The sequence below is a fragment of the Drosophila albomicans genome, chromosome X (assembly GCF_009650485.2).
Source record: "Drosophila albomicans strain 15112-1751.03 chromosome X, ASM965048v2, whole genome shotgun sequence".
In the NCBI taxonomy this organism is placed as follows: domain Eukaryota; kingdom Metazoa; phylum Arthropoda; class Insecta; order Diptera; family Drosophilidae; genus Drosophila; species Drosophila albomicans.
The window spans coordinates 8,844,232-8,869,459 of record NC_047627.2 but is presented as its reverse complement, the minus strand read 5'-3'; the positions used below and the strand labels follow the sequence as shown (position 1 = coordinate 8,869,459).

At 42.5% G+C, this 25,228-nt stretch overlaps 4 protein-coding genes across 7 annotated transcripts; 2 read left to right on the top strand and 2 right to left on the bottom strand.

Annotated features, from left to right (window-relative positions):
• The first annotated feature begins 941 nt into the window (after positions 1–941).
• Positions 942–9,084, top strand: LOC117577539 (uncharacterized). Its single transcript, XM_034262367.2, has 6 exons — positions 942–3,974; positions 4,608–5,043; positions 5,103–5,629; positions 8,017–8,378; positions 8,447–8,636; positions 8,706–9,084. Exons 1-6 carry the CDS (start codon positions 1,217–1,219, stop codon positions 8,867–8,869), a joined length of 4,437 nt encoding a protein of 1,478 aa, XP_034118258.1. The 5' UTR covers positions 942–1,216; the 3' UTR covers positions 8,870–9,084.
• Positions 5,981–7,941, bottom strand: LOC127565651 (uncharacterized). Its single transcript, XM_052005183.1, has 2 exons — positions 6,726–7,941; positions 5,981–6,664 (listed from the first exon to the last, which is right to left on the bottom strand). The coding sequence occupies exons 1-2, from the start codon at positions 7,823–7,825 to the stop codon at positions 6,106–6,108; spliced, it is 1,659 nt and encodes a 552-aa protein (XP_051861143.1). The 5' UTR covers positions 7,826–7,941; the 3' UTR covers positions 5,981–6,105.
• On the bottom strand, positions 9,075–10,649 carry LOC117569302 (uncharacterized). The gene is made up of 3 exons (XM_034250417.2): positions 10,480–10,649; positions 10,327–10,386; positions 9,075–10,259 (listed from the first exon to the last, which is right to left on the bottom strand). Exons 1-3 carry the CDS (start codon positions 10,507–10,509, stop codon positions 9,744–9,746), a joined length of 606 nt encoding a protein of 201 aa, XP_034106308.1. The 5' UTR covers positions 10,510–10,649; the 3' UTR covers positions 9,075–9,743.
• Positions 10,650–11,661: 1,012 nt separating this feature from the next.
• LOC117564890 (WW domain-containing adapter protein with coiled-coil homolog) lies at positions 11,662–23,745 on the top strand. Of its 4 annotated transcripts, XM_034243863.2 has the most exons (15): positions 11,662–11,810; positions 11,869–12,593; positions 13,936–13,972; positions 16,447–16,819; positions 16,899–17,132; positions 17,198–17,272; positions 17,341–17,416; positions 18,006–18,091; positions 18,166–18,261; positions 18,324–18,772; positions 18,836–19,119; positions 19,187–19,755; positions 19,821–19,987; positions 21,247–21,374; positions 21,465–23,745. In XM_034243863.2, exons 2-15 carry the CDS (start codon positions 12,553–12,555, stop codon positions 21,541–21,543), a joined length of 2,694 nt encoding a protein of 897 aa, XP_034099754.1. In that variant the 5' UTR covers positions 11,662–11,810; positions 11,869–12,552; the 3' UTR covers positions 21,544–23,745. The 4 variants fall into 4 exon arrangements, with proteins under 4 accessions (XP_034099754.1, XP_034099746.1, XP_034099740.1 ...); XM_034243855.2 differs by having other exon boundaries at positions 11,667–12,593; XM_034243849.2 differs by lacking the exons at positions 11,662–11,810; positions 11,869–12,593 and adding an exon at positions 13,474–13,707.
• Positions 23,746–25,228: the final 1,483 nt, after the last annotated feature.

Genomic DNA, 25,228 nt, shown 5'->3' with positions numbered 1-25,228 from the left:
AACTAGTTAAAATATGGTTAATTTGTCTACGTTCGATTTTAATTCGTGAATTTATCTTAAAGCAAAATATGATAAGTTGGCTGCTCCAGGATTCAGTTGAAATACGTGAAGTTGGCTGCCGCTATTCGCATATTCATAACAATAAGCTTGAAGTTGGTTGTACAATGCGCAATTTTGCAAAACATAATGAATTGGCAGGATTTCGTTGAAGTACACGAAGTTGGCTGCACGTGATCGCTTGTTTACAATGATAAAGTTGTTAAACTGTTTGTGGGCGAGTAATATTATTAACAACAGGAAGTGCATAAATAATATAGTTTTAGCATCTTTATGCACTTCACCTTGCTAACAGCTTATTTAACGCATGATTTGGCTATTTTGATAATTGAATTTTGTGCTTTCGTGCTGCTAATTTTGGGGTGTAATAAGGTAAACAAAAAATAAACTTAAATATATTTTGTTTACATCTAGAAGTCAAGGTAAGATTTACAGTGCATTTAATGCATTTGTTTTATGGCAATAGTTTATTTGGTATTGACCATTGGAAAAATATATGGATTTTTAGGAGGCGGCAACCAAGCAAGCAGTTTGTTGTATACAAAATGATGTTTTCAAGTGAATAGCTTTACACTGCTTGTCTCTATCAGCAAACTGTCGGCAAGCAGTGCATTTGGCGCGCATACAAAAAATGAGTTCTGAACTTTCTAATCGCGTATGGAGCACTGATTATGAACCACTGTGCATTACCTGCTGTCATTTCGTGATTAGATCGACAATTTGCAATGCTTCGATGACTATCGCAGGGCAACTAACCGACGACGACAACGACGATGAAGCAGCTCCAGAACTTTCGGTTAGCGGAGTTTTGCGGGGAAGAAGACACGGCACCGACATCTTCACTGAAACGTTACGGCCAAAAGTCAAGCAGCCGAAACTCTCGTATGACAAGCGAGGGGCGGCGTCTCTCGCTGTCTTGGCCAGCAAAAACAAAACCTCAATAGAGTTTCTCCAAATACGTTTGGCGGCTTTGGGTCGTTGTTTCATTTCGTTACGAGACTCGGTGGCAAACGGTCGCTATACGCGTTTTAATTCCCTCCAAAAAAAAAAAAAAAAACCAACTTCAAAATCCAGTTGCAGCTACTCGAAAGCTAACTGCAAAAATAAAAACAAAAAAATTAATACAATAAAAATTGAAAATAAATAGAAGGAAAAGCAAATGCCTGCCTTCCACATAGTCGTAAAACTGCTAATGCTTCGCCTGCTGTTGGCCAATTTATCGGGTCTGTCGCCTGGGTCTCTCGTGTGTGCCGGCTATGACTTTGGCTATCATCCCAGCGCCGAGGAGTTTGACAGTTTATTGCGCGAGACGCGAACCTGGACACGCGATCTTCTTGCCAACGGGCAACACCGCGAAACTTTTGTGCCGCGCTTCCAGAGACGTCACGAGTTGTCGCCACACAAATCAGAGCTGGACTTTCAGCTCTTTAGCGACGTGGATCAGGAGCAACAGGAACAGCAGCAGCAGCCATTTGCTGTGTTTGAATCGGTGCCCGAGTTGGAGATACCAACCACGCATGTGCAGAGTCAGCTGATTGAGATTCAAGATCAACCACAACATGCAACCACAGCAACAGCAACATCAACAACATCGACATCGCCTGGCAATGCCAGCTTTCCCATCTTCTTTACGAATCCCGCTACAGGCATTGTATATGCCATCAGCGAGGTATCCAAGTCGCATTCACAGTTACCCAATGGCAGCAATGATAGCGATGGCATTGCCATCTATGTGACCAAGCAGCAATACGATGCCGATCTGCAGGCGCTACGTCACAAATACGAGCAGCAGTGCGCCAGTCCAGCTCAATCGGTGCCAGCTCAATCGGTCATCTCCTCATCCACTTCGTCAGTTTCCAAGAAGCCCGCTACGTTGACTACAGCGCGTCCACAGATCATACGCCTGCAGAAGCCGAAGAAAACGCCCGGCACAGCGGCGGGCAACAACAAGTTGCCACCGCACAAGCCACCGCCGGTCATGGTGAGCAGCGGACACATTAGTGATCAACTGAAACTGCCCACAAGCACAGCGCGTCCACAGCGTCAGCCAAGTCGCACTCCGAAGCCGAAGCGCGGCAAGCGCAAGAAGAAAAAGAAACCCGCCAAACGGCGTCCAGGACACAAGTTGACCGTCTCCACCACAGCTGGACCGCAAATTGTGCTGGGCAAGCGCACCACAAGTCGCCCGCCCACTGCCAGCTTAAGTCTGGCCACGCAGCTGGAGAAGCCTCATATGCCGCCACAGCCAACGGCAACGATTGCCGCCGGCACCATCTTCAATGAGCAGCCCTTTGTGGTCTCCAGTGGTTACATCGAGGTGCCCCATCAACGGCAGCGTCGAGCGCTTGCCTCGCAGCCGGAGACTGTGGCCGCCAGACCCATAAGCAGCGGCAAGAAGCGTCCCGGTAACAATCGGCGACGTCCGAGCAGCGGAGGTGGAGGCGGCAGTCGCGGAACAGGCGGCGGTGGAGGACGTGGCAAGCCTCAGCAGGCGACGCCCACAAAGCCAGCGCTTAGTCAGCAGAATGGCGAGTCTGGTTATCGGATACCAGTTGCAGTGCATCTGCTGCACAACAAGCATAAAGGCAGCGAAGAGGACGAACACGGCACTGTGCCTCGCATCGGCGAGGAGCCTGCTAAGTTGCACTCGGAGGAACACTACAAATTGTTGCCTAAGGAACCACCAAAGCTGCATTCCGATGAATCCTACAAGCTTTATCCTCTAGAACATACTAAACCAAATTCTGAGGAGTCTTCCAAACTGCCTGCCCAGGAACATTCAAAGCTTCATTCCGAGGAACGCTCCAAGTTAACTCTCCAGGAGCATACTAAGCTAATTTCTGATGAACCCGCCAAACTCGAAGGCGCAAAGCCTCCCAAGCTGCATTCCGAAGATCCCTCTGTGCTGCACTCCGAAGAACCTTCTAAGCTGCATTCCGAGGAACGCTCTAAGCTGCGGTCAAAGTTCACCGCCCGACGTAACAGTGCCGAGTCGGACTTTGATTTATTTGATTTGTTCACTGGCGCAGATTATGAGGACGATGATGATACGTACTACGATCAAGAAGAGAAAAAGCATATCAAGTTGATCAAGCGACTGGCGAACAGGCGCAAGGGAAGCACAAGCAAGCCACAGCAAGAGGAGATAGACAGCAGCTCAGCAGAGGAGGGCGCCGATTTTGGAGCTATGGAGGAGGAGGATCCCTCAAAAGGCGACAACAACAAACACAACATTAGCAGCAGCAGTAAATCCAATACAACTGCCGCGCCAGTCACGCAGAGCGCAGAGAAAACATCCTCGGAGGAACAGGAGCAGCAATCCTCAGAGGAGCAGGATCAACATTCCTCAGAGGATCAAACTGAAACGCACTCGAATACCAAGCAGAGCAGCAGCAAAAAGCGTATCAAGCGTCGTCCAGCGGGCGCTTCCGAAGAGTATGAGTACGATGACGATGATGACGACGAAGATTCAGAATCGGATTCGGAGTCTGGCATTAGCAGTTTCTTTCGCATGATCTTCTATCCGGTGCAGGTGGCAATGTCGCGCATCTTTGATGGCTTCACCGGCCAGTCGGAGGAGCAGAGCGCCGAGGCGAGTGCTAAACCCAAATATCCAACCATAACGCTTTATCATAGCACCGCGCACAGCAATAATGATTTGGCCATCGACGAAGATGAGGAGGAGGATGAGGACGACAGAGTGGATGAGAGCAGTTCGTTGAGCAGCTGGTTTAGCTACTTGTTTGGCCTGGGGCGACGCACCAAGAAGATTGGCAGCACCACCACGGCCAGTCCAACGGCAGCTGCGCCGGCACCTTTGGAGGCGCCACCGTCAGAGCCAAGCGGTTGGCTGGAGTCTTGGTTTGGTTTTGGCAAAACAACAACGCAAGCATCCAGTGAGGAGGATGACTATGACAGTGAGTACCGTTCAAATCTGAAATGAATAAAGTGCTAACCTGCTGGTGAGAGCAATGTGATGTGACTGTGGAAATACCCTACACGTTTTAGAACTGAATTAAAATTCTTGCAGGAGACACGACGATGGGGGAGTTTCAGAATAGATTTAATCCGGGTATAGAATATTTAAAAATGGGCAGACAAGACCAGTATACTTTACTTAATACACTTTAAATCTTACAAAGCTATTATTACACTACATTGTTAATGCTAAGGCAAAGGTGAAAAGTTTAAACACAGCTTATTGAGCAGAAGTTACTACATAGGGTAAGTGCAAGTTGAGCACGCTCACGGTCAATTGAACCATAAAAGCCAAATCAACTCAAATGGCACACACAGGCTGGCCAACTAAGCAGGTAATTGCGCTGCGACCCACTGACCCCCTCCGCAGTGCTCTAACGGTAGGAATTGCCCCATTGGGAGTTAAAGTGTCCCCGTCTCTGTCTCAGACAGACGTTAAAGGGGCGCCACGCTTTCTGCACAGTGAGTGCGAGCAGCTAACAAGACTTGGGCCTGAAAAGCCTACGATTAACACGCTTTTAATGTGTTCTTTCTCTTTCTCTCTCTTTATTGCTTTCCACTCAAATCTTAAGAGTGGTTTTCCAGCTGGTTTGAAGGCACTGCGAAGCCGAAGGCACGTCGCCGCAAGACAACAACGTCCACAACGAGCACCACATCGACAACGACAACGATGCCGCAAATGCCCATCTTAACCATTGTGGATCCGCTGCGAAATCCCCAAAACTGGATTGGCATTCTTGCCCATCACATTGCGAATGCCACCGGCGGCGGCGGCGTCGGCACAGCAGCAACAACAAGTACCACGCACAATCCATTACTGCAAGCGCTAGTGTCACGTGCCACAAGCACCACAACGCCACAGCCCGATGTGCCGCGTCGTATTAGCTACGAGAAATATCAGATCTGGCGACTGAAGCCGCAGGATGAAGGACAGGTTCTTGCCCTAGAGGAGTTCAAGAAGGGCGAGGATGGCAACAAGATGCAGTGGCTCAAAGGTCCCAGTCTCAGGTGAGTTACGACTCCCCCCGAAAGGGCCAGCATACCTTACTCTTCCTGCCTTCCCGCAGAGGTCTGACGGATGTTCTCGTGCCACCCAAGATGCTAGTGGACTTTCAGGGCACGCTCAATTTTGAGAACATTGCCCACGAGGTGCTCATCTTTGATGTGGGCAAAGCCATTGCCTATGAGCGCACCAAGGAACAGTATTTGTATACAACACCTCCAGCCACGAGGCGACCCACCAAGCATCCAGTGACAGCGCCTGCTATGAGTTGGAATAAATACCATGAACATGATGACATATTAAAGTATCTCGAAACAATGCGCATGCGACATGCTCAACTCCTAGAGCTGATACACATCGGGCGCTCCTATGAGGGTCGTCCGCTCATCGTGGTCAAGATTGAGTCGAAACAGACTGCGGCGGCAGCCACTGCGGCAGCTGCCGCCAGTTACAAACGGCCGAAGCACAAGCGTCGTTCAGGACAGGCGAATGCGGTGTTCATAGAAGCGGGTTCGCAGGGTCTGGCGTGGATTGGACCAGCATCGGCTACCTGGATGATTGGCGAGCTGTTGCGAATGATGCGCACAAACAGTGAGTATTCATTTAAGGATTCAGTAATATAGTGGGACAAGAACTGAAGTCGTTGAGAGAGGAGCTTGGAGAGAAAGTTACAGGTGCAAAAAAACAGGAACAGAATTCTTAGGGGAACGATCCTAGAACAGGGAGAGTATGGACTATGACGATAAACATAGGATAAACTTTTGTAGGGAAAGCATTTGAATATTTTGGAGGATAAATCCATGGAAAGCTGCTTTATCAAACCATTCATAAATTCCTGCAAGGTAAATCCTTGGGTGATAGTTTCCTGATGAGTAAACCTTCGATGGAGATTTCGTAGTAGTTAAACCTTTCAAGGAAAATATCTTAGAGTAAACTAAAGCCTTTTGATATTTTTGTTGACTTTACTTCTCCACAACTTGATTTAATATGCCCTGTTCATGGCTTCGACTTTGAATTTGACACTGATTGCGAAATCAGAAGAATAAAATAAAGGTGCAGATGACGGTTTACTGTCTATGGAAGAACTCATGAGCGCTGTCCCGCAACCAGATGAGCCAGGTTGGGGGTTGTTTCATCTCGATGAGAATCGAATTGCGTCTCGATCTATCGAAAATGGCGCGACCCTGACAATCGCTATAGACGCGCTTGGGCGTTTGAGGCTTGGCTTTGGGTTTCGACTTGGATGTCATCCCCAGTTTAGCTGCACAGGATTTGCCACTCGACGGTTTGCTTGTGATGGCTTTTAGTTTTGGCTTCGCAGACGTTTTGCATTTGTGAGCGCACGCTCTTTTAGCGGCGGCTGTGACTGCTTTGTTGCACTTGCTACAGCTGGAGGTCGAGGTGGTGCCCGAGGATTCGATGCCTTTGCGTATGGCGATGGCACGATGTCGGCAGGTACCCTCGCTGTGCGTGACCAATGTGACGGCAAAGGCGAGGACCAGCAAACTGAGAACGGTGCCAACCGCCACATGCACATTGCGATTCGCGTTCTTCAGTTCGATCAGCAACTGTACAATGTAATAGCCCAACGTAATCCAAAAGGTGATGGTGCAAACGGCAAAGAAGCTGCAAAACCGAATGGGAAACAAATTCAAATAGGAATGAGATATCTAGATATTGGACTTACACCAGTATGCCCAGTACCTCCATGAGAAAGGTCAGTATAGTATTGATGTACTCGTTGCTGCATATACGAATTCCCGCCGTTTTTTGACCCACTGCTGTTGCTGCCGCTGTGGAGCCCTTATTGCAAGCGGCACTGCAACCGCGACCAATGCCACAGAATTCATCGCAGAGCATCGTGTCGCGACAGAAGCCACCCGTATTCAAGATGCCCGCATTACCCTGCAGTATCACCGGCAAACCGAACGTATCCCGTCCTAGATCTACATTTGCCATTAGCATATTGTCATCATCGTCCAATTCATCGTAATCCTTGGCCGCGCAACCCGAGTGTGGAAATATTATTTGCCGATAGCCACCTTGGGTTATACTCGATTTACGCTGGGTCACCGCACCGCCAAAGATAAGACCTGTTGGACTCTCAGTCGAATCTTGGCTAGAAGCCTCACGTTCAGCGTCCAATTGTGCACCCAGACATTGGCATTTGGGATCGTTGGATTGGACGTCATTTTTAGCGACCTTTTGAGGACTGCAGCCTTGTTTTGGTGGACTGCGATTAATTGCTTCCATGTCAGAATTTGTGTGACCGTCAGGTCCCATTGCCGGTCCCATCCCAGGTCCCATGCCAGGTCCCATGCCAGGTCCCATGCCACGTCCCGGTCTATTGCAAGCTCCCACGATAGGGCCCATGTCCGGACCCGTTCTAGTTCCGGGTTTACTGCTGGGTACCATGCAAATTCCCTTGCATGATCCCATTCCTGGTGCTTTTCCGACTCCCATTCCTGGTCCCATTCCCGGTACCATTCCCGGTCCCATCCTTGGTCCCATTTCTGGTCGCCCACACTTCCCTGAATTGCTTACTGGTCCCATGCCCATTCCCTTGGCCGCTCCCATTCCCGGACCAGCACCGCTTGAGGCAATCTGGCCACAAATGCCCGACTTGCTCTGTGCAATTGCTTGGACGCACGCTTCGTGCTGTTCCCGTGCCCGTTCCTTGCATTTGATACACGGACAGGGCGGCTGGGAGAATTGTCTGGATGTCATGCCCATGCTCAAGGGCGGCGCTGATCCTGGACCCATGCAAATGCATTTGGCGGCCGACATTGCGCTACGCTCTTGACGCCCAGAGAACTCTTCTCGTCCAGAGCTGAATTTTATTTTATACAAAATTTGGAGTGTAGAGTTAGCTGTCGAAAGTTGCTGTGGATAGACTATTCCCAATGGCCTACATGGATGAAGCATACAAATGTGAAATGTATAAGATGGCCTGTAAAGATTCATAAATCCATTTGCAGAGACCGATGTGGAGCACGAGTTCATACGCAACACGACGTGGTACATAATGCCAGTGCTCAATCCGGATGGTTATGTCTATAGTCACGAGTACGATCGATTCTGGAAGAAGTCGCGATCGCAGCACGTGGCCAAGCCAAGTGGCGGACTGTTGGATACAGCGATGACGTGGCTGCAACAGAAGCAGGCCAAGGAAAAGGTGTGTTACGGTGTAGATTTGGATCGCAATTGGATGCATCAGTGGGGCAAGCGAGGCAGCTCAAAGGGTCCCTGCAACGAGTTCTATGCCGGTCCGGCGCCCTTCTCTGAGCCCGAAACGAAAGCAGTGTCCGAGTTTCTCATGGATTATCGCACCCAAATCAAGGTGAGGTCTATTTAAACATCCTCCAGTCTTCTCCCTGCAGCTTTTATCATCACTTTGCTCCTTTGCAGCTCTTTGTATCACTGCAGGCGTATGGTCAAGTGGTCTCGTATCCCGTGAAAGCGAACTCCACCTTTAATGCGGAGCGTCTGGATGATTTTCTCGACGTGGCCATGGTGGGTGTCGATGGATTGCGCAAAAAGGGCAGCAAGTCGCGTTATAAAGTGGATTCGGCCAACGATTTAATTGAGCAGCGTTCGGGTAAATTTCGAACAACTTTCATTTAATTTACTTTACATACATAAATATAAATGCCTTTGATATTTGCAGGCTGTGCGGATGCCTTTGCTGCCTATGAGATTGGCATACCCTTTAGCTATACCCTGCAGCTGGCCGATAACGGCGTGCACGGCTATTTACTGCCCAGCAGTGCCATCGAGCCGACAGCCCGCGACGCCTTTGAGATAATTAAGGGCATGTTGGACTATATCTAAGGCCCAATATCTCGCTTATGAGAACATTTTTCATTGGATTGCACCAATGTAAACACTATCTCGCTTAACGGCCTCAACTAGCACCCAAAATATAAATAAAACAGGCCGCTAAGCAAGAAGACCTTAAATGCAGCGAAGAGCATTTCTCTTTTAGATTTTTTTTGTGGCCGTTAAGTGATATGCCCCTAAGTGAACAATGTGAAGGTTAAGTGTATTCAACGAGGTATATTTCCATTTTGGGCGCTACAACAACTCAAACATTAGTTCCTTTTTAATGGCGCATTATATATTACATAGTCCATAGGATATTTTTTTGTTTTTTTTTTGACAGTCCTTAATTTATATAATACATTGTTTAGCCTTAATATTTATAAACGTATGTGTGTAACTAGCAATTAATAAATATTAATTTATAACACAAATTTCAGAGATTTAGTTTAAATTACATTGAACATAAAGAAAAATATGAAGGAAAGTTAAATATTTATAGCATGGATGCCATGCAAGTCTAGTTTTTGCAACTAAATTAAGTTCCAATTGATGGAAACATAAATGCTTGCTACAAACAGCAAAAAATTGCGACATTAATGTTAATATCGAAGAGTTAATACTAAATTCTTTTACAAGAGTTGGCAATATACATTTCTATATCAAAGAGTTGCAACTGAGGTTTACAAAACTTCATCAAATTTCACCATAAACTTTTGCATCAATAAGTTGCAAGAAAATTAAATATTTTACAAAAATTTGCCACAAATTGCAACATAAATTTCTATATCCAAGGGAAATTTATGCGAGGAACATTCTGTTTTTCTTTTTATATCCATTTTTGCAATGCTAGCTTAGGTGCAACTAGCAGTTAATGGACAGGCACTTAGCGCAATCCTTGCGAAACTCGAATGCGCTCTGCGAGCTCCGTGAAATTGGTGAACAACTTGTTGCCATAGAAATAGAGGCCAATCAGCAGCTTGAATTGCGCTGCCGACAATGGATATGTTTCGCTGGGCATAATGACAATGGTGTCCAAACGATGCTGCTCCTGTTGCTCCGGCTTGGCAGACATGCGCAACATTTCGCGGTAGTTACAAAAGGCGGCGGCACATTTGGCAATGAGACGCACCAGCGTTTCACGTGAACATTGCTGCAACACGGGTCGACAGATAAGTTCAGCGATTATCGAATGCATGTCGAAGACAATCAAATGGGGACGCGGCGCACAATCGACGAGCTCAATAAGACGACGCGGGGCGCTCTCAATGTCCTTGAATGTGATGTGCAGCCAATGCTGCAGTTGTTGCAGCGAACGCGGTTTCTCAAGAAAAATGCTCGACATTTTCCGTTGTGTCAGCAACAGCACTTTCTTCTCATGTTGCACGCATCGTTCGCACAGCTGATTAACAAATATAATTTAGTGAGATTCATATGTAGAGCGAGAGAGGGTTAAGGGGATTTCTTACCCGAATCAAATGGCGGCTATAATCGCCGTTAGGCGTCAAGAAAATATGATTACGGCTTAGCTGCAACATTTATATAATTTGTAATTAGAACACGTTATTTATAGCGCTAAATTCTAGCAAATGAAGTAATTTGAACTCTTCATTGTCACTTACGTCGTCATCCTTAGGAATATTGTTGTGCATAATATCCGCGGGCTTTTTTTAATTTTTTGTGAGAAGGCGATAGGTTTTTTATGTTGGGTTTTTTTTTTGCTAGTGTGCGTGTCTCGTAGAGATGGGAGAAACATCGTTGAAACTATCGCCATATCGATAATTTTGCCATTTCTGTTAACATCGATTTTAATCAACATAATAATAAAACCCAGAATTTTTGTTTGTAACAGATTTGAAAAATTGTCAAAACGACGAATACATAAATAATATTGGTATATTTGTAAATGTTTGCCAAGTATTTAAAACTTTAAAAATATAATCATACATGTTTAATGTTTTTGCCTTTACCTTACTGATGATATATGATCGACAATGAAAACGACGTTTTTCAGAATTACAAAGATTAAAAATAGAGTAATAGAAATTTTTACATGCGAATAGAGAGGTGAAGCAAACTTTGGTCAACTGTTAAAGTTCAGAAAATACCAGAAGACACGTCTACTACATTGCAGTATTTTCTTGTTTTTTATTGTGCCGATGCAGTGTGGTATTCTTTATTTATATTATGTCTATTTTATTTATGTTCAAAAATCGTTTTTATTTTGCATCAAAATCCATTGATTGTAGTGAAATCACATCAAGCAAAACACTTTTCACCATTTTTCGCCTCGTCCGAGGAACAGAAATGGTTTTGCAGTTAACAAAATGTTAACCTCATGTTAAATTCAAACTCGCGGCATTATTAAATAAACGTTTTCAATACAAAATGATAATTTTTAGCAGTTTAAATCATTTTTTTATTTAATATTTCAAATGCAAATGTCAATTGTTGCAAATAGTTGTCTTTTTTACAATAATTATGTGTTCGTTTGCATAACTACTCTCTGTTTTAACATTACAATAATGTTTTGAGCGCAATTATCGAGTTAAAAGTTCAATTGAGCATTAACAGTGCCATTTTGAGTTAAAAATTCGCCCGTTACTCACCACACCGATAGTTTAGCGCTGTTAACGGCCGGCAGTCAGTGAGATGCCTTGCTTTCGCTTAAGTCTGAAGGGGATGCATATACAATATGCACGAAGCGAGACAAATATATGTGTGTGGTGTGTGGAACTATCGGCTTGAATTCAACACAGCCGTGCCGTGCCGACACGAACGAAAGAGCGCACAAAGCGTAATGTGGAAGAATTGAAAAAAATCATCAAGTATAGAGGCCAAAAGCAAACGCAGCAGTTGGGCGAATTATAAATTTTTTGTTGATTAATAATTGCACGCATATTACGCTAGCTGCATCGACAATAAAGTGAATGCAGGCGGCATCTCGATTTGGGTAAGATAAACCATCCAAATCGAACAGCAGCAGCAAATAAGTCCAAATAAATTCAAAGAAGCGACGACGACGACTACGACGAAGAGCCATACACCGACACACACACACACACACACACACATACGCATACGCGGCGCACACACACAGAGTCCAGTGAAAAAGTGCAAGCCGCGAGCGCTTTTGGAAGGCGTGTGTGAAGCACACACACACACACGTAGAGGGGCAGCAGCTTCCAAGAAAAGTCGAAGAGGAGCATGCAAATGTTGATTGCAATTCCAACAGCGGCCAGATGCTGATCTGATGCTGCTTGCAACCACATTTCCGTGTTTTTAGGACTGGCAAAAAACACCCAAAAATTAGAAAAAAAACATCATCGAATAGCGCGGCGACCGCAAATAGAGCTCATACATACAATAGACTCGCACTCACACACATACACATACAGTGAGAAACACGCACACCAGCAGCGTTACTCACACACACATACTACAAACGCACTCCTAATTGGGCGCAGAGGAGCCCCAGGGACAGGAGAAGGCGAAACCAAGAACAACAACAACGAGGCTGGAGGCCTGGAAGTGTGAGCGAGAGAGGAGAGGAGCCACTGTTGATTTACAGAACAACAATAACAACGTCGTGATTGCAGAAACAGCAACAACAATAGCGTCATCAGCAGCACCAACTACAACAATAAGAACAGGAACAACAACAAGAGAAGAGTATTGGCGAAAACTTTGCATTGATGGTAATGCATGCTAGAAAACCGCAGCGTATGAACGATGGGTAAATTATATTTGACAAAACTTTATTCACAGTATTTGATAACATGCTTACAATATTCTGAAAAATGTACTAACTCCCTCCTTCGTCAACTTTTGTTTACATATACATATGTGTATGTGTGTGTGTACGCACGTTCCGTCTTGCTGCACACACACACACACACGCATAGCACTCCATTTACGTTGCTCCCCCTTCCGCACTCTGACTGTAAAAAGCAGACGCTTTTAGATACATACATACAAACACACATACATTGCTGTTTTGTCTAGCTGTGTGTGTGTGTTTTGGAAATGTTTGTGGATGCATGCGCAAATTGAAAGTGTAAAATCAAAACATTTCATTCCATTATAATTCTTGCGTTTAATGTTATTATTACGAGTTAAATATTGTCATCTGTGTCTCATGTTATTAGTATTTTGGTGGCTTGCTGCTTTTGTTCATTTGCTGCGTTGCTCTCGTTTAGCGCGTTTTCTCGCCCATTCTCCAAACGTTCGTCGGCCTCTCTGTCTGTCTGCTGCTGCTGCGCTGCTCCCCATTTCGCTTCGTCGTGTGCCTCGTACGTCAAGAGTTATTCACCACACTAGTAGTGCGCTCTCGCTTGCACGCCCGCGCCTTGCGCTCAGCTGGTATGCTTTCTCTCGCTCGTTCACTAGTTCTCTTCTTCGTCCATCGTTCGCTCATTTACCGCTTGCTGCATATCGGCACTACTACAAACAAAACCACAAAACTACAATAAGAAAAAGCGAAAAAAAAATTAGCAAGAAATACCAAAAAAAAAACATAGTTTTCACCTTCCCAATTTACAAGAAAAGAAGTCATTTGCACTTTCAATGGTGCACCCAACCTCGCAATCAACGCAATTTTGGCCAACAGCTGACCAGTTAAAAGCCGAAAGTTGAAGCCAAAGCGGAAACTGCAACTGGAAGATGAAACAAACGAATCAACTAATCAGGCATAGCTTTTGTTTTTGCTGATCGCTGGAAAGAAGCCGGTTAGAAGTGTAAAACCGGAAGTGTTAAGAGCCAACTACATTCCAGATCCCATCCTAGCAGCAGATTGAATGAAATATGTGGCCCATGGAAGAAGGCAACAGCAGTGTATTGACCCAATTAAGGCATGTGTGATAAAAAAAGTGCAGTGCAGAGCATTCTAAATGAATCGGCTGAAGATTTGTCCCATCTTGACACCTCACGTTTTGTTTATTTGCGATTGTTTTTTGTTTTTGCTTGCATGCCCATAATGGTTGTAACAAATTCTATTTATACACAAGTATATTAATGTGATTGTAATCTAAAGATTTGCTTTTCTAATCTCGCTTTTCTCTTCATTTCCCATTTTCTAGGTACTTTGAGAAGCATACCAGTCACACATCCTACCAGGTGAGCCAAGAGACCATCACACGGAACTCAAAACCAATTCAAAGACCATCCTCAAAGAACGTCTCGCAACGAAAAAAAAAACAAACTCCCCTAAGTTTTTAACTCACTAACAAAAAACATTCAGTTCTTAAGTTTATGCTTGTGTTGTTTTATAGTATATTTGATATAGTTCGATATTGTTGCGACCAAAGATGATGATTATTTGTAGTGTCCATATATCTTAACTATTGTATTCAATATGCTTGTAATCATTTGAGTCCCGTGTGTGTGTGTATGTGTGTGTGTGTGAATGCATTCGACATTCATATTTCTGACCGGCTGTCTATATAGTCGTCTGTTCGGATGTCCGTCCTGTAGTTCTCTCTGATTGTCTGTATTTTTTTTTGTTTGTTTGTTAGTACTGACGCAACTTTCATTTAAAACCCCCCAAATCTCTCTCCACCACTCTCTCTCTCCGCATTTTTTGGGCACGCGGCATTGCAGCGAATCTCAAACGAACTGATTTAACTAACGTACACATAAATTAGAATATAACTTAAATAAATAGCATACTGGATCTTCACAATCGCAAAAAGTAAATTATGCAAAAATAAAACCAATCGCGTCTAATAATAATATTAATAATAATATTGATAAATAAATTGCCCGACCAAAAACATCAGCAGCCTAAGCAATAAACAACAATAAACAGTTCGAACGTAGCCTTAAAACAAAAATAAAAATAAAATGAACATAAAACTCGCATAACAACAACAACAACAACAACAACACAAACGTGCCTAAGCCATAAACAACAACAAGAACAACAACAGCTAACAACGACAACGAAATAAATCATCCAAACATCATTGCAAACAATAATTCGAGGGTCTCTCGAAGTCAATACTTCAGCAGACTGCATTGCCTGAGCAACATTGAAGTGTTGTTGCTGCAGCAACAGCAACAGCCCCGACAGCAGCAGCAGCAGCAGAGGAAAGCAGCAACACGTTCTAGGATAACTTCAAATCAATCGCCATCTATGACGAGCGGCAGCAGCAGCAACGCCAGCAGCAGCAGCAGAAGCAGCAGCAGCAACAACAATAACAACAACAGCAGCAACAGCAACATGGCCGTTGATCTCTCCATGCTGACGAACAGCAGCAACAGCAACAGCAACAATAATCATAACAATCACATAAGCAGCAGTAATAGTCACAACAACAACAATAATAACAATAACAGTAATCACAACAGCAGCGCCAGCGGCAGCAGCAGCAATAAAATTGCAGCAGCAGCGACGTCGACAGCGATCGGAATGTGTCGTGTTGATGTAAGTAAAAGAGCAACAAAATAAAAAACAAAATAGTAAACAGAATATAACAAACAGAAAATGAAGATTATGCAAAGAAGCAGAAAATTATGAACATAAACTATGAATAAAAATGATAACTCTGAAAAAACTGATAAACTGAAAAAATATTTTAAATGAAAATAAAGAAAAATAAGTTTCAGAACACAAAAACAATAATTTAAACACGAAAATTGAAATCAAAACTAATGGAGACCAAACTCAAAGAACAAAAGTTAAAAACCAAAAATCAAAAAATGATAATAAAGCAAGTGAAGAACGAATTGATTTAAATTGCAAAAGCTAAAATGAAACAAGAAAAGAAATGCAAAGAAAATCTAAACAGAAAGTGTGATAAGCAAAAGTGCAATAAAAGTAAAATACTAAAAGTAAACATGTAAAGACCCAAAATAAACAAATTGAGAGACTCGAGAATGTGAAACAATTACAAGAAGAAGAATATAAATCAACTAATCAACGTGTGTAATTGACAATGCAAAAGACAGTTTCACTTTAATTACGTTTATGATTGTGTTTCCGTGTTTTATGTTCGTTTTGTGTTCGTTTCGTGTCGCCCATAAACCGCTCTCCCCTCCCCTCCTCTCCTCTCCGTGTCCCATTCCACCCACACACTCGCAGCTTCATTAGCAATCACACACACACACAACACTCAACACCCACACACACACAAAGTTGGAAATTCTTTTTTCGAAAAATTGGTCCCATTGAAAAGTCGACAACCAAAACAGCAACAAGAATCAATTGGCAAAAAAATCATCGTAGCACTCGTTTTCTTTTTCTATTTGTAGTTTTCATTTCCATTTCATTTGACTTTGTTTTGTTTGTTTGACTAATCAATACCCTGTCCCCGAAAAACCACATCAAACCTTCTCCCCGCCCACTTTTATAGTTTTATAGATCTTGTTAACAAATTTGATCTGCATAACAAATAAATAATAAGCAAGCACATCGCCAACTAACCAACAACAACAGCAGCAGCATCAACAACTACTACTACTACTACTAATGAATAACAATAACTAATAAAATTAACAACAAATCATGCAGAATTTGCCAACTAAATTTTGTGTGTGTTTCTAGTTGATCTATTGCTAATGCAAATTTCTTTTGATTTGTCACCATACAGAGCTCAAAGTACAGCAGTTCAAAGCGCGACTATGAACGCGATCGTTCCTCCAACTATCGCGATCGTGACATCTCCCCAGGCGCTGGCGGTGGCGGCGGCAGCGGTGGCGGAGGCGGTGGTGGCAGCGGTGGCGGTGGCGGACCATTGAATAATGGCAATAGCTATCGCTCACAATCACCGGACATAGATTCGCCCTCATCACGTTCGCATGATCTACGCGAGCGCAGCGATCATCGCAGTGGAGGCGGAGGCGGTGGTGGTGGCGGTGGCAGCGGTGGAGGTGGCGGCGGCGGTGGCAGCAACGATCGTTACAGTTTCATACAAAAGATGCGCGATCGGGAGCGTGATGTTTACAAAAAGGACAAATATTCCGGTAAGTAAATCAAACTACTCTCGACTACAGATTACAACGATTGCTAATCCATTTGTATTGTGTTGTGTGTGCTTTGCAGACAAACGTGATCGGCGTGGCAATGATCGAGACTCGGAGTCGTATCGCACGAATCATGACAGGGATCGTCGTGGTGGCGGCGGCGGTGGCGGTGCCAAGCTATGTTCATCGCGCGACAACGACAAGCGTTCCGGCTCCGATGATCGGGATCGTGAGCGTGAGCGTGATCTGCGCGACAAGCGTGACAGAGGCGCCGATCGTGATCGGGACATGTACAAGAAGGACAAATACGCAGGTGAGCAACAACAAAGGAATATCCATTATAACGTAACGTAATTAATCCACTCTCTAATTCTCTAGACAAACGCGAACGCAGCGATCGCGGGGAACGTGTTGCTCGCTATGGCGACTGGAGTGAGCATGTTAGCTCATCTGGTGAGTCTACAAAATGTTCTCTTTCTTGGAATCAATTTCTAATTCATTTCCCCATTTCGTTTTGACAGGCAAAATGTATTACTATAACTGCAAAACTGAAGTCTCCCAGTGGGAGAAGCCTAAGGAATGGGTGGATAGAGAAAGGTAAGCTGAACGCAACGCAAATCTCAGCTGAGTCCTTAAAGGAAAAGCCAACGCAATTTGTAGAAGTTAAAATCAATGTGTTGTCATTTACAATCTGCAGAAAGCTTGCAAAATCTGCCTAGGAGGCAATAATTTAGTTTATATTCAAATCTTTATACTTTGTATAACAAGTATTGTCGGCTTATGAAACGTTTCTCAGAAACATTTCTTGTTGTCTGCTATTTATTTTTTATTATTTTATTGAAATACTGATTGATTGTAAAGAATTGATTGTAAAGAATTAACAATGCAATAAGATGAGGGAGAGCGACTAAGGCCTTCAGGCTACTATATGCAATTTGTTGTTTATTCTAATTAGAAAGAGTAAAGTTTGTCAAATGAATTTCGAATTACATTTGTACCCTACAGGAAGTGGTTAAATACTACTGCTAATAGTTTTATAAACTTATCAATAGTTCCATTTGTGTTATTTGGTTTGTTACGCTTTAAGTTAAATGTGCATGATGTCCAAATTTGTTTCAAATTTATTGAATTATATAGTTGGCAAGCTTATTCCTTGAACTAATTTACTTATCGCAACTTCTTGCAGGAATCTGCCGCGCGATCAGCATCGTGAGAAGGATTACCGTGACAAGGATCGGGACAGAGATCGCGATGATCGCTTCTCAAGATCAAGTAAGTCGTTGATGTCTTGTTTTTGTTTCCGCAATATGATTAAAATGATCTCAATTTCGAATTTTGTCACACAGCATATAAACATTCCAATTCATCGCGCGACAATTCACGACTGAGATGGAATTACGACAACGATGGCGGCCCACCAAGTCATCGAAGGCGCTTGGATGGTAAGCATATAACAATAACAATATTAATATCAACATTCCAAGTGATTATTCTCGTCAATTAGGTCGACATAACGACAACGCTGACATGGATATCAGCGGCGACTCGACGCCCACCTCGGAGGCCAGCTATTCGTTGAGCGGCACACCAACCACACACGGTGGCAGCGGCGGCGGTGGCGGGGGCAGCGGTGGCGGTGGCGGTGGTGTTGGCGGTGGTATACAGTCTAGCGAATCACAGAGCGCATTAGGCAATGCACTGCCACGACTCGCCTCGCATCCAAATCCCAGCGCAGTCGTCACACCAATGGGTGCGCATTATGGTGCCGCATCCGTGGGCGCCACAGGTGGCGGCAGTGCAGCAGGTGGCAGCGGCGGCAGTGGCGGTGGACCTGTTAGCGGTGCCACAATGCTACCCACCAGCGGATTGGCTTCGGTGCCAGCCGGCATTGCCAACAGTAGCAACAGCAGCCTTAGAAACTCAGTTGTCGGACACATTGGCTCCACCTCCAGCGTAAGTTCTATGCACTTTGTAAAGTACACTTCCTAATCAAAAGCCCTTTATATACTTTTGTAGACGACTGTTCCGACGCTGGCGAATCAGGAGCATCATCTGAACTCGAATGCGCCCGGACCGCCTGGGAAGCTGGTTAGCGGCGGCAAGGAGCAATCAATGATGATGCGACAGAAGCTTCATTTAGGACTAAGTGGCTTAGATCATCATATGCTCGTCGCCGGCAGCGGCGGCGGTGGCAGCGGTGTGGGACCCACAGGCGCCGGCAGCGGATCCGCCGTCGATGCCGTGAATCATGCCTACAATTCGGTTAACAATGTATCTGCCAGCAGCCTAAGCAGTTTAAGGTAAGTCTTATATATTTGTTATCAACCATCAATCAACAACAACTTATGAATGTTCACTCGCAAACAGAGACAACAGCCAACTCAACTCACCACTGTGCATGCCGCATGCACATCACAGTATGTCGCCATCGCTGAGCTACACAAAGAGTCCGATACCAACGATCGTGGGTCACACGAATAATGTGAATGCCAGCAACGCCTATACCTGCAATGCCCCATTCGGTCTGAAGAGCGTCGAGGGCGGCGTCAGTGTTGTGTCCTCCTCACCGGCAGCAAATGCGATTGGCAATAGCAATGCGATTGTTGGCAGCGGCGGCAGCAGCAACAACATTAGTAGCAGCGGCAGCAGCAGCAACAGCAGCGGTGGCAACAGCAGCATACCCGGCTTGGGGACTGTCAGCGGCATCAGCGTCATCACCTCCATGGGCAGCAATAGTTTGTGCGGCAGCGCATTGACTGGTGGCGAGGGGCCGCCAACGCCCACGCAGGAATTAGATTTAAGTGGCTCAGCTTTAGAACAACACCAACAACAACAGGTGGCCGCTGCCGCAGCAGCAGCCGTCGCCGCAGCAGCACTTGCCGTCGCCCAAGCGACGCAACAGCTAGCCGCGCAACAGTCTCAACAGCAGCGTAAAAGTGAGATCAATATTTTATTTGGCGTAAAGTAAATGTTTTAATTCGATGTTGTTTGCTTCTTGCAGTGGATGGCAGCGGTTCAGCCACACTCAGCACGCTGCAGAGTTGCGTCAGCTCTGTGCAGGCATCCAATCTGAGAGGTCCCGAAATATCGCCCAAATTGGCCAAATACTTCCGCGCCGATTTAATTGCGCATGTGACCAACTGGCAGGCGGAAGTTTTGGAGCGTCAGGTAAGTTTCTCAAGTGAATTGCAGAAGAATCAACTAAACAAAGTTGAGTCTTAATGCTGCAAATGTTAGGAAAGTTTGTTAGAAAAGTTTTATGTCTTGGTAACTTGAAGTTGTCCTCATTTTTATTCATACTGAAAATCATTTGTAAGCATCAATCTGTTTAGTAACAATTGCAATAGATTATTTATGATTTTTTATAACAAGTATCTAAAGCAGCTGTAAAAATTCAATGAACTTTTGCTAAAGAACAGCGTTGGTAGAAGAAAAGCTTTATTTAGTTGTTTACTTAGAATAGTTGTGGTCGCAGCTTTACTTTAATTTCCCTTATTTTGTGTGTATTTTAATATACTTCCTAAGTAAATAATCTTGATAGATGTTGGAAAAGTTTCGCATATTAATCGTATATGCTAATATGTTTTGTTAGCTTGAAGTTTTCAACACTTATTCAAGCTGAAAATCATTTTTAATTATCAATCTGTTGCAATAGTATGTTTTCTTATTACAACTATCAAATTAACAAACTATTAAAAATCCACAGTTTATGCTTAAGAATTGCATTGATAGGAGACAAGTTTTATTTGTTTACTTACAATAATTGTAGACAGAGGTTTACTTTAACGTTCCTAATTTTGTGTGTATATTAATATGCTTCACAAGTAAGTCGTAGTAAGTAGATTCTTAATTCCGAAAAAGTTTCGTGTGTTAACCGACAAACTAAATAAATTGTCTTCAAAAGTGGACAACTTATGCTTAAGAACTGCATTGATAGCAGGCAAGTTTTTTCGTATTTCCTTATAATAGTATTAGACTAAATATACCTAACCAGTGTCCAAAGCTGCGCTAGGAACTTTACGCTAGGATATAAAATTATTTGTAATCTATGCTTTAATAATAATAATAATTTTCACAAATTTTGCGTATTTTAATTGAATATTCTTTTCAAGTAAGTGATCTCTATAGATACTAGCTTCATATCATTTAAGTCCATTGAGTATTTAACTCCTTGCTCTTATTATGCTAGTACTGAATTATTGATGAGCTTACGACTTTATATTTTTTACTTTTCAAAAATTATAGAGTTGATAGTATTGCATAGTATTGCATCAAGTTTCTATTGACAATTAGATCATATATCGATACGATCATATTGCAAACTTTTTTATGTGTCTCTTGAGTCAATCAAACATGAACCCTTAATTGTATTTTATCTAAGCTCGAATTTTGTATGGCTTTATTCCAACTTTGGTTTATGATTGCAGGCACAGAAATGCTGCGAGGACACACATGTATTTGGGGACCTCACCTGCACTCGGATATGCGCTGAGCTGAAGTGTGCGCGCAGCTTAGTGCGAACCACGGAGATCAACGCTACGCTGCAGGAGCAAAAGTGAGTGCGATATCAAATCAGCAATTCTAATTAACTAAAAGCAACTCTTTAACTGATGCATACGCATATGCATATTATTTTTCTTTGCAGAATTATGTATCTGCGACAGCAAATTCGACGCATTGAGGAGTCGAAGACTCAGAACGCGTTCATGTCGGACGATACTTAGGATCAGGAGCAAGTTAGGCTGCGCGTGCATCGCAAGCTGTCAGTCAGGCTCAAAAAGAGCACACTCTGGCGCAGCTGATGATGATAATAGTAATGCCCCACCTGTCGCCGTCGTTGTCTCGCCCGTTCCCAAAAAAGTGCATGATGATGGCTAGCTAGTCAGCTGCTTCTTTATATTCAGATCAATGGATCGATATCATCGATTTGAATGCATTGCTTTTGGGATGGGTGCGGGGAGACAGGACAGTGTTTTTTGGGCTGGGCAATTAACGCGTGCATCCTTCTTCGTCCTGCGGCTGGCACAACACAACGCTTGTCGACTGGTGTCAAGTGTCTTTGCTGGTGGCAGGCAAAGGTTGCAACACCAAATGGTCGATGAGCCAAACACAACAACAACAGCAACAGCAACAACATCAAGAACTGTAACAGAAACATGAAAACAACAAAACAGAAAATATAGAACTCAATCAGCAGCTACAGTGAAATCGAGAACAACAACAGCATTAAGATGATGTTGATGGCGATATGATAGAGAAGAGAGATGGAGATGGAGATGAAAAGAAAAACACAAAAATAAAACATAATTTATAATTAGCAAAGCGTAATTAATAACTTAAATAAGCATGAACCGAAGCGGCAATGCTGGGCCTATGTTGCCGTCGTTATCTAAGGAAGAACATCAACAGCAACAACAAGAAAAACAAACCAACAATAACACACAATTAATAACAATCGTAACAAATATTTAGCAAAAACAAATTCAACACACAACAACAAAGACTACAGAAAGCAAAGGAAAAATAGTAAACGAAGCAAAAAGAAACGGTAAAAATAAAAGGGAAATCAATTTAAGAAGCAATAAGATAAAGAAGCCTCCTCGTATCGAATCGAAGCAACAAACAAAAAAAAACAACAAATTTAATTAAAACTAAACAAAAACTAAGCAACAAACACCAACAACAAAAAAAGAACAGAAATAAAAACACACACAATGAATGCAAAAACAAGTCAACCTAGTATACTCAACTGCAATGAAATGCTAATTTAACTATATACAAATTATATAAATATATATATAGAGTATATGAAAATTGTATATTTACAACAACAACAACAAAAGAAACAAACAAACAAACCAACAGAAAGAAACACCAACAACAACAAATATCAAACAAACAAAATGTGTGGCAGCCCTCGGAAAATCCCTCAATTTGTTCTCAACTCGAACTCACCTCAAAACATCTAAAACTCTTAACAATGAATCAGACAGAGAGAGAACGAGAGTGTGTGAGCGAGAGAGCATGAGTTATCATAAGCTAGCAATTGATTGATACATTGATTGTTGTGTAAAGTAACCACTTTTTCATTACTTTTCCGTTTCTTTTTCTTTTCTTATTTATTTAATTCACTTGAAATGGAAATGTAAAATATTAATATCAAAGAGGTTATCAAGAAGGGGTGGGAGAGAGGGAGCTAAGACCACACAGAGTTAGCCTTCATAGTAGATGCAGTGAAATCCAATAGGTTTATTCTGTCTCCATTTGAACTGTTGCATTGAGCTTCTTTATTCCGTTGTTCTCTTAACAATTTCACTATTTTATTTCTCGATGTTTCTTAAGAGCCGTCATAACGCTATTTGTTTAATTTCCATATTGTGTGTAGGAAATGAGGAAAAGTATGTGTACAATTTTTTTACGCGAAAAATATGCAAATTTTTGTATGATAATATTTAAAGAAAACTTATCGACTGTCCTTAAGTAAATGAAGAGTGTGCTTTGTAGTTTAGCAGACACACTCACAGTCACACACCCACACCCCACACTCACACACACACAACAACACACTCATACACAGACGCAAGTAGAGCATCTCGAGTTCGCCTGGCCGATTAGGCTTCATTTCTAGCTTCATAATTCTTATATGGGAGAAAAAAATGTATTTATTTGTTCTTTGAAATTGAATTTTGCCTACACTTGTTTTTTTTTCTACGCATTAATTGACATTACTTTTTTTTTCTTAAATTAAAATATAAACATGCATATATAAAGAGGAAATATATATACACATTATATGTATATGTATATTTGTATTTATATTATATACAACAAATATATGAAAATAATTTTTCTGATTTAAGCAAAAACTGAAAATGCAAATGCAAATTAGAAATGAAAGAAAGAAAGAAAGAAGAAAGAATACCTAATGCAAACATGCGCAAAGCGTGTTTGCTTTGTAATTTGAGTTTTTAATTTAGAACTTGTCTAAAATGAGTAAAAATCGAGGAAGAATACCTAAAAACAACAACAAGAAAAACAAAATAGCAACAAGCAAGTTTAAAAATATAAATAAATTTAAATAATAATAATAATAACTACTGTAGATATACATATAATTAAATACAATGGTATATATAAATATATATATATATCTATATATATATATATTTAAATACAAACAAAAAGGTAAAAATAAAAAATTTATATTATTTAGCTAAGCGTCAAAACCGAAAAATATAAAAACTTTTATGATTAAAACCGAAAATATCGTTTCTGCTTGGGCTATGGATATTTCTAAGACAAAGTGGTGATCTGTCAACGTCATTATACATATATATTTATCAAAAAGAATCAAATTTGATTGCTATTTTAAGGGGGATATTCAAGTGAAGTATAAAACGTTAGAGACCGTAAGTTTTGTCCGATTTAAAAAACTTGAAAGGAAATAAAAGCAAAAAAAACTTTTCTGATTGTTCAAAAACAAATCTGAAAATTCTTTAACGAAAAGTGAAATGAATAATAGTAATCAAGGTTCACATAGGAGATAATTTAATTCTAAACACCAAGAAATTTGAATTATTCAGATATGTTTTGTGCGTTATTAGCAATCGTGTCCACAAACTCTTTTAAATTCGAAGTCGGAATAAAGGGATTCTAATTTTTCGCTAAGCTGAGAGATGCATATATGCTTAAAGCTTTGTATCTTCCAAAATTAGTTGGATTTGCTTCTTCAACTTAGTGAAACTATTTTTTAAGATATTAAGAATCAATTTAATTAGAAAAAATAACAGTTTTTCTACTCGTTACTATTTATGTATATACATATATCCCAGCTTAACTAGTTTGGTCGGTATTCTTTGGTAGCTCTTAAGGATTCCGTCCTGTAAATGCGTTCTGTGGATTATCTGCGAGGACATCCCCATGTAAATGCCACAATTACTTGAGTTGGCAAACTACCAAAAAAAAGGACTCAGTTTCATACTTCTACGCACGAAAGTATGCAATATTAAGTGACCTGAAACTAATTGTTATTTGCCTGACACATGAGAGAGAAGCAACAATATGCCGTTGAGCTTTTACTCGAGATGAATCAAATTCCAACTGCCTGCTGCACAAAACGCAAAAAAAGCTTTACGCGCATATTTGCCGGCTTAATGGAAGAGCAAAAAGCCGCCGAAGAGCTTCGTCTGCAAAGAGGCGGCAGATGCAGAGGGGGCGGGGCACATTTAACCCAGCAGACAAAGCGCTGCGCTGCGAATTCGCCACGACAAATGAATGCTGCATGAAGGAGAAATCGCGAATGAACGCACGCCAGAAAAACACGAACACGACGCGACGCGAACAGAGCCGCAAAAAGCCGACGAATGGGTTTTGTATCACACACACAACCGCCATCCCTCCCATCGCTAT

Bases quoted from the DNA above. Each gene is read 5' to 3' on its own strand.
- LOC117569302 (XM_034250417.2), bottom strand. From the start codon at position 10,509: ATGCACAACAATATTCCTAAGGATGACGAC. The intron at 10,387-10,479 runs GTAAGTGACAAT...TAAATGTTGCAG, and splicing joins ATATTCCTAAGGATGACGAC to CTAAGCCGTAATCATATTTT. The intron at 10,260-10,326 runs GTAAGAAATCCC...TTTGTTAATCAG, and splicing joins ATAGCCGCCATTTGATTCGG to CTGTGCGAACGATGCGTGCA.
- LOC117577539 (XM_034262367.2), top strand. From the start codon at position 1,217: ATGCCTGCCTTCCACATAGTCGTAAAACTGCTAATGCTTCGCCTGCTG. The intron at 3,975-4,607 runs GTGAGTACCGTT...TCAAATCTTAAG, and splicing joins TGAGGAGGATGACTATGACA to AGTGGTTTTCCAGCTGGTTT. The intron at 5,630-8,016 runs GTGAGTATTCAT...ATCCATTTGCAG, and splicing joins GCGAATGATGCGCACAAACA to AGACCGATGTGGAGCACGAG.
- LOC117564890 (XM_034243841.2), top strand. From the start codon at position 14,991: ATGACGAGCGGCAGCAGCAGCAACGCCAGCAGCAGCAGCAGAAGCAGC. The intron at 18,262-18,323 runs GTAAGCATATAA...CTCGTCAATTAG, and splicing joins TCATCGAAGGCGCTTGGATG to GTCGACATAACGACAACGCT. The intron at 19,756-19,820 runs GTGAGATCAATA...TGCTTCTTGCAG, and splicing joins GTCTCAACAGCAGCGTAAAA to TGGATGGCAGCGGTTCAGCC.
- LOC127565651 (XM_052005183.1), bottom strand. From the start codon at position 7,825: ATGTCGGCCGCCAAATGCATTTGCATGGGTCCAGGATCAGCGCCGCCC. The intron at 6,665-6,725 runs GTAAGTCCAATA...TCGGTTTTGCAG, and splicing joins GAGGTACTGGGCATACTGGT to CTTCTTTGCCGTTTGCACCA.